Below are 15,348 nucleotides of genomic sequence, written 5' to 3'. Positions count from 1 at the left end.
CACAAGGAAGCAGAACTAACCCAAGGTGTCTTTTTATTGAAATGACTTCTGCTCTTCATGTATTATTCAATTCTATTTATTACCATTTGTAATCATTAGTCTTATATGGGCCCAGGGATTTCCTATGGCTTGCTCACCTCACAATTACCCACTAGACAGAAACACCACCTCTCTCAGTGCCCCAAAGAGGGCTGCATGGCCCGTGGAGTAGTCTATACTATTTGTACCTTTCAGCTATAAAACAGGGTAGAGGAAAAGCCTCCATAGTTCTCCCAACCGTCCTGCTTCAACTGTATTATACACTTCCTCACAGCACTAGAGCAACAGCCATGGCAGTTCTTACATTCTGAGCACATAGCATATTCCTGGCTTTGTGCAAATGTCACACACACATTTGCTCATTTCATCTGTGCAGCAGTTCTACAATCTAGACAACAACCATGAGATACTTGCATGATTCAGGTAAGAGTCAGGGAAGGAATAAAATCCCTATTAAGTATAACTAGAGTTACTACAAGAAATAATAGAAAAAGAGGGACACCATTTTCAAATTTTCCACCAAAGCACTGTCTAGGAATTCAATTCCATTTCTTAGCAATGAGACCAGGAAGCCTGGAACTTGACCTTGTTTCCAGTCCTCCCCAAATTACTGCTTCCAGCCACATGATGCCGTGCTCTTCTGGAGCTTTCAAGGATATTGCTACCTTCCATCAGGGAATTACAAATGCTTGACCACAAACCTAGCCATCTGAAGTTCGAGAGTGCTGAAGTTTTGATGCTATGAAATTTCTTTGAAAGGGAGAAATAGTGTAGGAGCTGTGTGTGTGTGAGTGTGTGTGTGTGTGTGTGTGTGTGTGTGTGTGTGTGTGTGTGTGTGACAAGCATACATGCATACATGGCTGATCACTCGCAAGGGACAGCAAGGGTACAGTATTAATATTTATAATAATCTCTACCACTTAGTGCATGCTGTATGTCAGGGGTTCTCTGTACACCACCTCAGTGAATCCTCACAACATCTCTGTGAAAGACATGTTATTATTTCCACTCCTAAAGGGGAGGAAATGGGGCTAAAGAGATTAACTATGGCACTCAAAGTCACACGACTAGTAAGTGGCAGTCAGAATTCAAATTTAGGTCTATCAAACTTCAAAGGCCACATTCTTTACCACTAAATCATTGCATAGGACTGGAGCTGAATTAGTTGGGAGGAAAGGTTAAGTAAATTCAAGGGAGACTTGAAAAGCAAAATTGGTTTTATTTAGGAACTTGAGTTAGAGCAGTATCTCACCCAGGGGACATTTAGCAATGTCTGGAAATATTTTTGCTTGTGACATCTTGGGGATTGCTAATGGGAATGCTGCTGCACATCCTATACACAGGGTACCCCCTATAACAAAAAATTATTTGGTTCAAAATGTCAGTGGTGCCAAGGTTGAGAAAACCTGGGCTAGAGGGGCTCTGTGAGTATTCTAATCCCTTAGGATCAGTGGGAGGGGGAGGAAGGAATAAAGAATACTGAGGTATTGACAAAATCAGAGTACATTAGAATCTAAACTCTGTCTCATTTTGGATGCAGAATGCTTTAAATCAGCTTATTCTAAACCTGACACCATTCCCCATAAGATCCACTCTGCTTATACTTTGCATATTCTCTATATAGGAGAAGCAATATTAACAACTAAGGGTATTAAAAAGCTTTTCTAAGTAATTCAAACAGATCCCCAGTTTTGCAGGTTGACTAAGAAGTGGGAAAGAGGCCATCTGTTCTCCTGGCTAGAGACGGGTGGATGGGAACTCCTTTCTCTGTTTTTTTTTTTTTTTTTTTCCACCTGATTCTGACAAAGGCATTCAAATGCTCAAGTAAATAAGTTGTGAAAGTGAATGATTTTTAAGAATGTGATTTCCCATTTTATGATGAAAGAGGAAATATTATGAATGAACATGACAGACAAAGGAGCTCAAAGAATAGTGCCAACAACAAACAGATGAAGTAATAAAAATCAACAATTTATATTGTTCTTTCCGAACCCAAAAGTACTTAAAGAACTCTCTCATTAAAAGATTTTAAAAGGGCTGGGGATGTGGCTCAAGCGGTAGCGCGCTCGCCTGGCATGCGTGCGGCCCGGGTTCGATCCTCAGCACCACATACAAAACAAAGATGTTGTGTCCGCCGAGAACTAAAAAATAAATATTAAAAAAAAGAAAAGAAAAAAAAGATTTTAAAAGCTAGGCACGGTAGCACATGACTGGAAACCCAAATACCCATGAGGCAAGAGAATTACAAGATCAAGGTCAGCCTTGGCAACTTAGGGAGACCCTATCTCAAAACAAAGCATTGGATGGCAGAGTATCCCTGGTCTAATCCCCAATACCCCTCCCCACCAAAGAAAGAGTAAAATATTATCTACTCTAAGAAACTAAAACTTCCTAAGGAAAATATGTCATGTACACATGGTAACTTTACCATCAAATGGTTGCCCAAATGACTTAATGACAATGAATCATCTACTCTGTGAAAAATGTGGAAGAAATGTTACTTGTGCCCTCTTACTCAAGGGAAAACTGAAGCACCCAGAGGCTGAAGCTTAAATAAGTAATAGTAAACAACTGTGGAAACAGGAAAATCAAGGTAGGACTTAGAGAAACATATATAGTGAGCAAATAAATTAGAGGAGAAACTCAGAATTCTAAATTCTCAGTTCTTCAAAGAACACTCACTTTACCTTGAAAAACTAAATACTAAATTCATGCATTTAGCTCTGTTACCTCCATAAGTTACACTAAAAGAACAGAAAAGAGTTTTCATTATTACTTTTTTTTTGTACTAGGGATTGAATTCAGGGTTGCTCTATCACGGAGTTACTGCACAGTCCTTTTTATTTGTTGTTTTGTGACGGAGTCTTGTTAAATTGCATAGCTGGCCTCCAATTTGCAATCTTTCAGTCTCAGCCACCAGAGTTGCTGGGATTACAGGAATGCACTACCATGCCTGGCTATTACTATTTTTTTTTTTTTTTTACTTTATTGTTGGTCGTTCAAAACATTACACAGTTCTTAATACATCATCTTTCACAGTTTGATTCAAGTGGGTTATGAACTCCCAACTTTACCCCGTATACAAATTGCTGTATCACATCAGTTACCCTTCCATTGATTGACATATTGCCTTTCTAGTGTCTGATGTATTCTGCTGTCTGTCCTATTCTCTACTATCCCCCCTCCCCTCCCCTCCCCTCCCCTCCCCTTTTCTCATCCCTGTTTAATGTAAATCTTCTTCTCAAGCTCTTCGTCCTTACCCTGTCCTTGTTTACTCCCCTTATATCAAGGGGGTCATTTGGTATTTGTTTTTTAACGATTGACTAGCTTCACTTAGCATAATCTGCTCTAATGCCTGGCTATTACTATTTTTTAGGTGTAAATTGAGGAAAACAAAAAGAAAGAATCAGACTCTGACAAACAGATAAGCAAGTAGTAACTGACCTACTGAATCCTAAATCAATAGTAGGGAGAGCCAAGAAGCAACCAGACATATCACAGGAGTCTCAAGAGAAATAGGTGGCAGTGGGATGAAGGTGGAGCTAAAAACAAGAAATTACTGAAAGCCTGAGAAAGTCAGATCCCAAATCCCCTCCCTAATCACAATGGGTGACTGAGGCTTATTTCTTAGAAAGTGGCCACAAACTGGGGAATACCAGGCTCATCTGAGGATAGGAGTACTGAACTTAAACCAGAAGGATCAATGGCAACTTCTGTACTGAATGTTGAGATGGCCCAGATCTCTTTCAATTCAGTCCCCAGACATAAGTGGGAGATCAAAAGAACCATCTCTTAGCAATCTATCCAAGATAAAAGATTTAAAAAAAATACTGATGCTGGGGCTTCCCCAAAGACATGGCCCCTACAGTGAAGGCCATGGTCAACACAGGACTTTTCAGAGCCTTACTTTAAAATATGATCAGCCAGCTAAGGATTACCAGACATTTAAGGAAAGTATTTAAATACCCAGAACTGAACAAGCAATTTAGAAGAAATAGTATACAGACAGAATAAAACTTTGAAAATAATCTATTAGCAATAGCCTCAAGAGATGAATAAACAATATAAAGATATTTCATCATGAACAATGGATGTGATTGTTTTCCCTGGATGGGTAAAAAAGGAAAAAAATGGGAACATATAGAGAAGACTAAGAGTTCTTAGCAATTAAAATTCAACTCAAATGCCTTTCTAAGGAGCCTAATTCATGCTCTTCTCTCATGCAGATTATAAGAGTTCTTACCTAATTTTTTACTTGCTGTCTTATTTTTCTGTCTCCCCCTATCAAAACTAAATGTCTTGAGTTTAGGGACACTTTTTTGTATTCCCACTGTCCAGTGCCAGGATCAAACAGATAAGCAGAGTTGGAGGACTATTAGCTGCCACTGCTTCAGGGGAACAGGTGCTGAACACCAGGCTGAAGTAGCTTGCAGCAAACAGCTGCTACGTAAGTCAAGGAGACATATACTGTAGCACAAAACCTCTAGGTGACAACAGCTCCAGAGTGTCCCAATCTCCTCTTCTCTTTCAAGTCCAGGGTTTCCTTGACTCTTCATATTTAGCCAATCCATGTGGCTTCTGTGCCTCTACATATCCTTCTGCATCTGCACATCCTTCCTGTAGGGCCTTTCTGGACTTTTCCAGATAGGAAAACTGAGGCAGAAATCCCAGAGTTCTTTAGGAAGCAGTGTGCTCTGACTTCAAAGGCATTCCTAGAGCATCAGTCAGAGAATGAAAACCACTTATCCCCTGGTTTCCAAGCTAGCCAGTTCATGATGGGGGAGAAACACGTGCAGAAGATTGCTCTCTGAATAGCAGCTGTGGAAGTGGCCCTGGCACAGAATGCCAAGTCAGGGAAATCAAAGCCCTTCAGGCAGAAAAGAGGAAGGTGCAGAGGGGCAGCTGGCCACTTATGGTGGGATTCTGGGCTTCTCATCCAAAGGCATCTTTATTTGGAAACACCTGGGTTTGGCCCCTTGGTTCATCAGGTTCAAAAGTACTTAAATTACCAACCCGTGGGTAATTGATTTCCAAAAAGAATTATTCATGGACATAAGGGGCAAGTGTGAAGTAAGAAGGGCACTGGTAAATATGGCAGATATCTTACATCCTTGATTCCCTTTTTTTTAGTGCCCACAAATAACTTCTATTGCCTACAGGGGTTGGGGGGGCGGGGGGGGGGGGGAGAGAGAGAGAGAGAGAGAGAGAGAGAGAGAGAGAGAGACTGACTGACTCTTACTTTCCTACAGAGCAAACAGAGGTAAAGTTCCTTACAAGAATTCTTTCTTATTCTCTTCCTAACTCCTCTGAGAGTGTCCACAGCTAGCAGCTTCCCTAAGCCAATATACAGTATACCGGCTTCCTACTTGATGAGACCACTATCCCACCACAGTGACAAATCATCCTGTTTTACTCAGGACTTTCCCAGTTTCAGCACTGAAAGTCTCATGTCCCAAGAAACACTTCAGTCCTAGGTTGAAGGGTTCCACATCCCAATCCCATGTGCCTTTATTCAAACCAGTCAAAAGCTAATGTCACCCCTGTAGAAGAAACAACTCTTAGTTCTATTCTTTGAACCCTTTAATAGTCTACAGACAGAATCTGTGAATTAATTTGATCCTTAACTGTAGTCTGATATTTCTGAAATTATAACTCCCCCAATGAGCCCATCCCCCAGGATATGAAGATACCTGACATCAGGATCATAGACATTAGGGTGTCCCACATTCATACAGCTAGCAGTCAACAATCTATACTGCCTAATTCAGGAGACTCTAGTCACCAGACACAGATGTCTCAAACTTAGTACTACTGACATTTGGGGGGAGATAATTCTTTGTCGTGATGGAATATCCTGGACATTGCAGGATATTAGTAGCACTCTTGGCCTCTACTTACTAGATTTTAGTTGTCCAGTTCTGACAACTAAAAATACTGCAGACACTGCCAAAAGTCCTTTTGGTGGTGGTGGTGGGGGATTACCCTGCATGGAAATCATTGCATCATACTGTTCTGCTTTCTCTGGAACTTTCTGGTGTGCTCTACTCTTTTCTTCTCTTCCCATCACCTCTTTGAGGAATATATCAAATTTTTACATAGATCTTAGACAGATTATAAGACTGTGTACCAAGGCACCTCACAACAGGAGACACCATACTTAGCCAATTCTCAGTGTGAATATCAGTGGGAATATTCTAGCTCTGCATAGACTGCTTACTGGCCTATATGGGATGGCCTGAAGATTGTAGTTAGAGGTACAAACTTGGTCCTCAGACCAGAGCAGCAAGTTCCAGGATTTTCTTCTTTACTCTGGCATTGCCTGTACCCTTTCGCTTACTTTTTAAGTCATAGCTTATGAAGAGATCTAGGACTCTGGGTAAAAGCTAACAGATGGTCACTATTCCTCCTTTGCTGTCTTAAGTCCCATGGCCAAAGGAGCACACTAGATTTGAGTGGGTCTGGGGTTTTCTGGTATCCAACCAACTCACCCCTAGAAAGAGCTGCAAATAGCGGAGGTCAAAGATGCTTATGGGAAAATATAAGAATTCCTATAATGACATGTGTCATCTTCCATCTTAGTGAATTCTCTGCCAGAAAAAAGGAATAATAGCTCTTGTTGGTGCCTAGAAGATGCTCTAAAAATAAAGAGCAGAAGCACTGAAAAGACCAAATTCAGGAAACTCTTCCAATCTGAAAATGGTTCCCATCCGTGTGCTTCTATTTTTAAAAGACATCAACTGCATTTGAGAAAAATGAAAACCCGGGAGCTGAACCAAAGGGTACCCTGCTGTCTACTTGGTTGTCTTCATAGCAGAAGAGTCACAGAGTAGAAATTCACAATGAACCAAGCTCTGCTGCAGATGGGTCAGATGACCACACTACACTATTTACTTGCTTAGCAGTTGCCATGACAAAACGGACACGCCTGGGCTCTGGACCAAGAACATGGAATTCTCTGACCCCAGATGCCTGTTACGTATGTCGCTGCTGCCTGCTTTCCTGTGAATTAAAGAAAGATAGGAAGGAAGGGAGAGAGGGAGAGAGAAAAGGAGGAAAAGAAGCAAGGAGGGAGGAAAGGAGAAAGGAAGGAAGAAAGGGAAGAGGGGAGGGAGGGAATAAACAAGTGAACACAGAAAACCAATTTCACCTCCAAATAGGATGGGACAACCCTGGAAAATGACACACAGGGCTGATATAACAGAGCTGGAGAAGGGATCCCTGTCAGGTGCTGCACAATTGAAGTATTCCACTTGTGGGAGCAGGAATTTCCTTGATGTACGTGTGTGTGTGTGTGTGTGTGTGTGTTTATTATAACTACAGAATGTGGCTGGGGGAGAACAAGACCACAACCACATCTCAGAGCATGAAGAAGCACCTGTCATCCACTGAAGTGCCAGGTGTCTCAGAACAGACTGGGCTCTCTCCTCCAAGCCCACAGCCTGCGTCTTCACGGTGGGCTCTGCCTGTCTGAACGGGACCCTTATGCTGGGACATTTAGGAGTCTACACTTCCCTCTATAGCATTTGCTCTAATCTCAAATCAAGATCAATCCAAGATCTGACATAAAACTTGGACGATAAGTGCTTCCAAGAGGCAAATGTTAATGGTGCAATACAGGCTGTGTCCCTTGCCATTAAAATTGGGGTCCCTGGTTGCTGCTGCTAATGGTGTCAGCTGGGTTGGTGACCTAGCCGTTGATTGGTGTTTTGAGGTGATGCCTCAAATGAAGCCAGGGTGAACTTGCACAGTGGAGGAAGGATATTATTCTGAGGAAGTGTTTTTGGGGCTTGTTCGTTTTGAAAATCAAGAGTGTGAACAAACAAATGGGTGGGGTCACCCCCAATAGAGAGCATGCACTGTCCTCAACCTCAGCTCAGTTCAGGGCTGCTGACGTGACTATGGCTGCCAGCTGCCAAATGCTGCTTCCCTCTGCTTGTTAAAGAGCCCAGCAACCCATCTGATTTACCGAATAGAGCTCGTTCAGGACCTTCATCAAATCATCTTGGAGCTGCTGGCCGACTTCTTTACTCTGCAAGGAAAGAGGAATGAAGGTTAATTGGGAAACAGAAGGAGGGAGGAGGGGGCAACAAAGGCAAGAGCAGCACTAGCTCTACAAATAACACAGACTCAATTAAGGCCCATTATTTAACCCAGCAAATCAGATAACCACTCGGTTCAGACCCAATTATGGTCAGATTACTCAAAGAGTTTTAATAAAATGAAATGTGCCCTTTCTGTAGCCCAGCAAAAGCAATCGTGTAGAGGGAAAATGGGTTATAGCCTTTGATTTTTCAATTGGTCCCCAAAGAGCAGGCCTGAAAGCCACATCCTACCTAGCAACAGTTGTTAGGTGGAGCATGCCTTCTCAGATACTTGTAGACAAACATGCCAAAGGATTACAAAGGAAAGATGCATAATAGGATGAGAGAGGGAAAAGCATATCAACATTCAAGGACTTCAAAGTCCCTAACTAAATAAGTTCAAGCAGGAAGGAATTGTACTTCTCACTGGCTTTATTTCTACTCCAAACTCTCAAGGAAGTGGTTCTTCAATAATGACTGCTTGCAACCTGAGCTAACGGTACCTGATTCTGATAATATCTGTTAAGGGGTCTTCAACTGGTTAATCCTGAGCAGTGGTAGCTCTCAGATTCTGTGCTGTTGCCACCCAGGGCAGGCATCTAACCACAGAGAACAGTAGAAATAGAGAAGAATGAGGAAGCAGGAAGGAAAGAGTCATGGTTCTGAACAGAATGTTATATGCCAAGCCCAAGGGAGCAGGGGATAAAACCAATTGGCCTCATGGCGGAATTGATAAGGAAAGCCCTTGTTGTATCTTCTGCCAGGCCCCTCTAATTCTTTACTACAAAAATTCAGATACCAGCATCTTTCTAACAGAAGTTATAATACTGTCTTGGCATAGCTAAATGCCCAGGCAAGAAGGGATGTGCCCTTTTATTCAGAAACAAAATCATTATAAATCTTGCTTTGTTTCCCAAGATGCATACATCTTTGTCTTAAAAATACCTTTTCTGATTACAAAATATATTTATTATAACAAGGAAAGTGGAAAAAAACATCAAAAGAGAAAACAAAGTAACCCTGAATTCCTACCACTAAAAAAATCATCACTCTAGACAGTGGTAAAATATTTTTCTAATTTTCCCTTTCATTATTATTTTTACAAAATTGGGATTGCAATATAAACACTGTTTGGGAATTTATTTGCTTAACTGTATATTGTGAACATTTCTCCATCATTCTTCTATAATATTATAATACATTAGGCTGAGATAGCTCCTCTTCTTAGGTATTTGCTTCCAAAGTTTTGTGATAGAAAATGCTGTATTAAATTGTTTTATATATAATCTATGCACACTTTTTTCATTATTTTCTACTAGAAATAACAGTGGGTCAGAGAGTACTCATTTGTAGCATTAAATTGCCTTTGAGAAATACTGTACCAATTAAAAATACTGCCAGAGGCATGCAAGAATGCTTAGTTCATTTTTTTTTTTTTTGGTCTTGACAACCAAAAATCTTTGCCAATTTAGGGAACTGTGATGTGGTATCTCTTGCAATCTGCAGTTCTTTGATTCTAGTGAGCCTGAACATTTTTAAAAACATGTTTATCAGACATTTCATTTTTTCTGTTATGGTTTGCCATTTTTTACAATAAGGAATTCTCTGCCCATTTTTTTCTAGTAAGGTATTCATTAGGGAATAAAACATAGGTGTGCCTTCCATCATAGGTGGTCCTCCAGTAGTAGAGAATGGAGTGGATTAGAGAATGGAGTGGAAGGAAACCTAAATTGGCAAACATAAGAGTCTCCTTCTATTCCCAGCTCTTCTACCACCTGCTATAACCTTAGGCACCCTGGTTAATCTCTTTGCATCTCTCGTTTTCTCTTCCATAAAATGATAGGCCTCCCACTATGATTCTACATGATTTTTTGCCTAGCTCCTTGCATCCATATTCCATTCAAACACAACCCCTTTAGTGAATAATGGGTTGGCTGTCTTCACACCATAGAGTAGCAGATAATGGGCAAGTTCTCCTCAGGGACTCAGTTGCTCTGCAAAACAGAGGGCTTCAGGGGCACTTTTTTGGTCTTGAATTTATCATTCCTAGTGTCTGTCATCCCCAGTGACCTCAACCACTGGAGGAAGCCACAGGAGGGAATGCCTTTCCTGCACACACTCACACCCCAGCCTCACCCATCTTGAGGAGAGCTGAGCTCCACTGAAGCAGCTGAGGCCCAAGGAGGTGAAGTAAGGAGAAATGACTCACCACCAGCCTAGGAGTCAGCAACAGGGTCAGGAAGTGACCACGAGTATCACTTCCCACCACCCTGCCCTGCTGCCTCTAGGCTGGCCTCCCCCCACACCCCACCAGCCTTCCAGCCTCTCCTACCACCTCCTTATGCTGAATGGCAGAGGTTAAGGGGGAAAAGTGCCTGATGCTCTACCCTGTAGCTTATCCACAACTTAAAACAACCCCAGTCCCTCAGGAGTGGAGGAGAAAGGAGTGAGGAAGAGGGAAGGAAAGCCTAACCAATAAAATAGCAATTAAGCCAGGCAGATGTTTCCTTTCATGTGCTGATTAGCTGGGAGGACCACTCAACTCTTACCCTGTTTATTTGAACAGGGCTCAAGTGATCTGACTTACCACTCCCTCTGCCAGAGAGCTGGGCTGGGAATACTCCTGTAGTTAACCCAGTTAAAATGCACAGTAAAGCTCCTAGCAATCAGGAGCAATTCTGACCCAGGGAGAGAGGGACGTAGCGGGCAGTATCTCTCCTTTCACTGATACAAGGCTGGCCTTCTCTGTGCGCCTTTAGGGAAAAGCACAGCGCAGGAAGGGCTTCCGTGCTGGCCACTGTGGAGAGGTTGACCGAGCTGGGAAGCTACAAGGGGCCCCACCCAAAGACAAGGGGCACATTTATTCCTCAGAACAACAAAATCTGATGAGGCCCAGAGCAGGACAATAAAGACTGTGGAGCCTTTCCGTTTCCTGTAAAGAAGCAAGGGGTCTCTAGGCAGGGAAGAAAAAGAATTTACAGTGCAGTCTTTGTGCACTAATATTCAGCCTGCATCTCTTTTCTTTAAAATTTCTTGGAAGAGAATGAGTCATCTAAACATTGCAGGAAACCAAACAGAAGTCAGGGAAAAAATTACTTTGGGTAAAGTTTTTCTCTTAAATGTTTGCATAGTAATTTTTTGCCTGGAAAAAAAAAAAGTACCTAAATTTAGAACAGAGATGTGGTACAGTGACCAATGCTGGTCCTATGGAATAGGAAGTGTGATGGTGTGCTCAGGCCTGGATATTTTATTTTGAAACTTACCATAACCCTTTGGCTACAGTGAGTTTCAAGGGGGCCCCCATTCTGCCTGCTGCTGGGGCTAAGGCGAGGCTGATGAGAAGACATTGAAATTGCAACAGCTCCTGCCAAAATGGGTAGGGAATCTTCCTTTTCCAACATATAATAGCAACGGACAACAGAACTGAAATGCACAGCCTCATCTCCCCAAGACTGTAATGTTCCAAAGCCCTCTTGCTCACAGAATAGATACAGCAGCAGAAATGTTCTAAAATATGAGGCTACATATCTGGAATGCCTGGACACTGGGCTGGTCACTCATCTTTAGACCTCTGTAAGCCAACACATCTGCTGAGCTTTGGTGAGTTTAGTTTTTCCCAAAGAACAACAATTATGAAAAGGCTTTATTTTTATTTATTTTATTTTATTAGAGGGGTACAAAGGATTGAACTCAGGGGCACTCAGCCCTGAGCCATATCCCCAGCCCTATTTTGTATTTTATTTAGAGACAGGGTCTCACTGAGTTGCTTAGTGCCTCGTTTTTGCTGAGGCTAACTTTGAACTCCTGATCCTCCTGCCTCAGCCTCCAGAGCCGCTTGAATTACAGGCATGGGCCACCAGGCCCGGCTTTAAAACCAGTCACCATCAGAGGGATCCCCATTACCTGAGTCTCTAAGTTACTCAGATCAGTACAGTGTGTTTTCCAAGAAGCTGGTGGGGTAGGGCTGCTTTTTATTGGCTCCCTACACTACAAAGCTATGTTATTTGACAGTCATAAATTAACCCCATTTGCATGAAAGGGAGGGAAAAAAGGAAGACAAGTCTTCACCCTGTGGTGAGAACTAATTTCAGCCTGTCCAGGGGCTGAGCCTGTCAGCAGGTAGAAACAGTGGGTCATTTAGCTGTGTTGATTAGCCTATGTCAGCACTTTTCCACAAAGGAATCCAATTTTCAAGGACACAGATCTCCTTCACCAGTGCTAGCATCCCCTCCTCACCCATAAGATAGTTCAGAGGCCAACTGTTAAAACAAATCCAGTTAAAAACCGACTACATTTACAGATTTCAAAATCTGAGCCTCCTATTTAAGCTCTAGCAGCAGGAGAAGCACCATTAGATGCAGGTTGAAGGTTTCAGGGGCACTTGCTCACCACTTCAAAGAGACCACATTTCCTGAGCTCCTGCTTTGCCCCAACTGCTTTTGATGGGGAGGATAGGACTCAAAGGAGTGGCTGTGGGCAGCAGGGCCAATGCTAGGTGGTGGCCCTTATTGTATCTGGCCACTCTTCCACACATTTCAGTCCACCAAAATGGTAGTGGAGTATAGTGCTGAGACTGCAGGGTTGCTTCAGGTGGTGATCCAGCAGGTCAGCTCTCAGGAATGATTTCTAGATTTTTCCATCAACAACACTCCTTGCATACATTTCTATTGCCCATTCACTTACTAGTTAGGGTACCAACTGTGGCTCTAGGAAGGTTGAGCTACAGTTAGAGCCTTATACTCTGGGAAGACCAAGGTTATATAATATTCAATTACAGGGGTGGGGTGGGGTGGTGTATGGCTATTTGCCTGCCTTGTGCAAGGTCCTGGGTTCATCTCCAGCACTGTAATAAACTAACAAAACATCACTGCAATGTAAAATTTTTTTTTTTTTTTTTTTTTTTTTTAGGATTTGGGGTTTGAAACCCAGGGCCTCCTAGGTGCTAGGCAATGTTCTACCACTGAGCTATACCCCTATCCCAGTACAAAACTCTTATATGGGACTGGGTTGGTGGCTCAGTGTTAGAGTGCTCGTCTAGCATGCATGAGGCCCTGGGTTCGATCCTCGGCACCACATAAAAACAAACTAATATATCCACCTAAAACTAAAGATACATAAATAAATAAATACTTAAAAAAAAAACTCTTATAGAGGTAGAGTGGAAGAGGAACACCAGAGGCGCTTTTATCTTCTGAAGAGGGGTAGTCAAGGATGTTCAAAACTTTATTTTTCATTGTAACCTAGTGTATGTATGTCTACAACATAAGTACTTAAGTGCAATGCATTCTGATATTTTCCCATTCTTGTTGACTTTTTTATGTTGCTTATAGCTCACTGAATTAATTTTACAACTCATTAATGCATTGTGTACACAGGTTTAAGTAAGTTATACACAGGTTTAAAAAGACAGAGTGCATACAAAAGACTAACTTTGGAATTAAAAAAGAAAACAGCAGTTTAAAAACTGAAGCCAACTAACCCAGAGAGTAGCTAAAAAACTTGTACTCTTGAGGTGGCAGATCAGATCAGATGGGTCAAAGCAGGTTCAGTTACTAGATTCTGACAAATGGAAAAACGACTGGATTTTGTGGTGAGCAATGAAAAGTCCACTGGCAAATATTTATAAAACAACTATTATGTGTCAGGCACTTGTAGTTTAAAAATAAAACAAACAATTTAAAAGTGTACAGTCTGCTGAGAAAGATGGACGTTCATTTGAAGTCTGAGCCTATCAAAATGCAATTTTCCCACCTCAAAGGCAGTACTAGAAATGGCATTCAGTTAGTATTCTAGTTCAGGATCATTTTTTTCCTATCTCATCAAGAGGTCTCCTAACTGCAGGGCAAGTTAGACGTTAAACCCTGTTTACCAAAAATGGAAATCTGATTTTTAAAAATCCAGCTATTACATAGTAAAACCTTTTTTTTCCCCCCTGAGTTTGCCTTCTTTTCAGGTGATAATGATACTGCTTCAGTATAAGTGACTCCCAAAGCAGTCACATTCCATTTTCAAAGAATCCCTTGAGTTTAGAAGCCACCATAAAAACTTATCTCACCAATAGCTGCTTTGCTCCAAAGTTAATGGTTATAGTTAAACTCTCAAAGGGACAAAAGTCATATTTTATAAGAAATGTCAGACACCTGATGCATTTTACGACCTAGAATTCATATTCTGAAACATGAATGGTTTCTCGATTTCATTCCTATCGCATTATCTAAAGAACTTAGTAGTTTTATAAAAAATCCCAAAGCCACTAAAATATGAAATCATCTCAAATTAATGGAAGAAAGAAATTATAACTTTCCAAGTATCTTTCTGTCCTTCATGGTGCCCAACCACCTACTTTGTGTGTAGCAGCCATAAAAGAATCAGTTATTGAATCAATTGAATCAAAATTTAGTGTAGACTTAAACACTATGTTTTCATATAACGATGAAACAACATAGCTGTATTTTCTTATGTCGATTATTAAAAGTGGATATGCCATTACAGGGAACCCACAGGCATTCTCTCTGGTTATAGGTCATGGATGAGTCTAGAAAGTTAAAATAAAATTTCCAGGGTCATGCAGTTATTCAGTATCTTATCTAGGCCTACAGGTAGCATTAGAATAGAGTGAAATATGTAGGTCATAGAACAGGATTAGAAAACTGTTTCTACTCCTCAACTGCAGGGTCTTGGGTATATTGTTTAATCATTCTATGCCTCAACTTCCCCATCTGTAAAATAGAATAATAATCCAATTGTAGGATTATCCCTACAATAAGATAATCCATGTAAAAAGTGCTTTAAACAGAATCTAGCACCTAGTATGTTCAATAAATATTAGCTAATAGTAATATGAGTCCACCCCCTCAACATCCACTGGAGTGCTCTTGCCATCAAAACTTGCCACCTCCTTATGTGCTCTTAAACATGTTAATGATTATAATATGGAGGATTGTGAAGGCCCCTGAAAGCTACCCCCACCATACACACACAAAGTAGTTTTTCTGAATAAAGAAACAAACAAAATAAGACAACAACAACAAAAAAGATACATTGGGAAAACAGTGTTAGCACACAGGAGGAAATGGAAATCATATATGAAAAGGTAGGAGCGTCCTCCTGCCTAGGTTAGAGAGCCAAGAACGCCCATCTCCAAGCCTGGTTTAGTGAAATCTAGGACCTCTCTCCTATAGAGTACTTATTTCTGAAAGGCATTTTTTAAGGCTTTCCCAGAAGCTCT

General features: G+C 41.3%; 1 protein-coding gene across 7 annotated transcripts in view; it reads right to left on the bottom strand.

The window, feature by feature from the left end:
• The window catches only part of Srgap2 (SLIT-ROBO Rho GTPase activating protein 2), a 242,166-nt gene that overhangs the window by 69,769 nt on the left and 157,049 nt on the right, over positions 1-15,348 (bottom strand). For all 7 annotated transcript variants that reach the window (XM_005329485.5, XM_021729234.3, XM_021729235.3 and 4 more), the window contains one exon: positions 8,006-8,068. In XM_005329485.5, coding sequence (XP_005329542.1) covers positions 8,006-8,068 — 63 coding nt within the window. The remainder of the gene's footprint in view (positions 1-8,005; positions 8,069-15,348) is intronic.

This window comes from Ictidomys tridecemlineatus, chromosome 10 (genome assembly GCF_052094955.1).
Source record: "Ictidomys tridecemlineatus isolate mIctTri1 chromosome 10, mIctTri1.hap1, whole genome shotgun sequence".
Classification (NCBI taxonomy): Eukaryota; Metazoa; Chordata; class Mammalia; order Rodentia; family Sciuridae; genus Ictidomys; species Ictidomys tridecemlineatus.
Note: the sequence above shows the minus strand (reverse complement) of the source record. Positions and strands in the feature narration are given on the sequence as shown.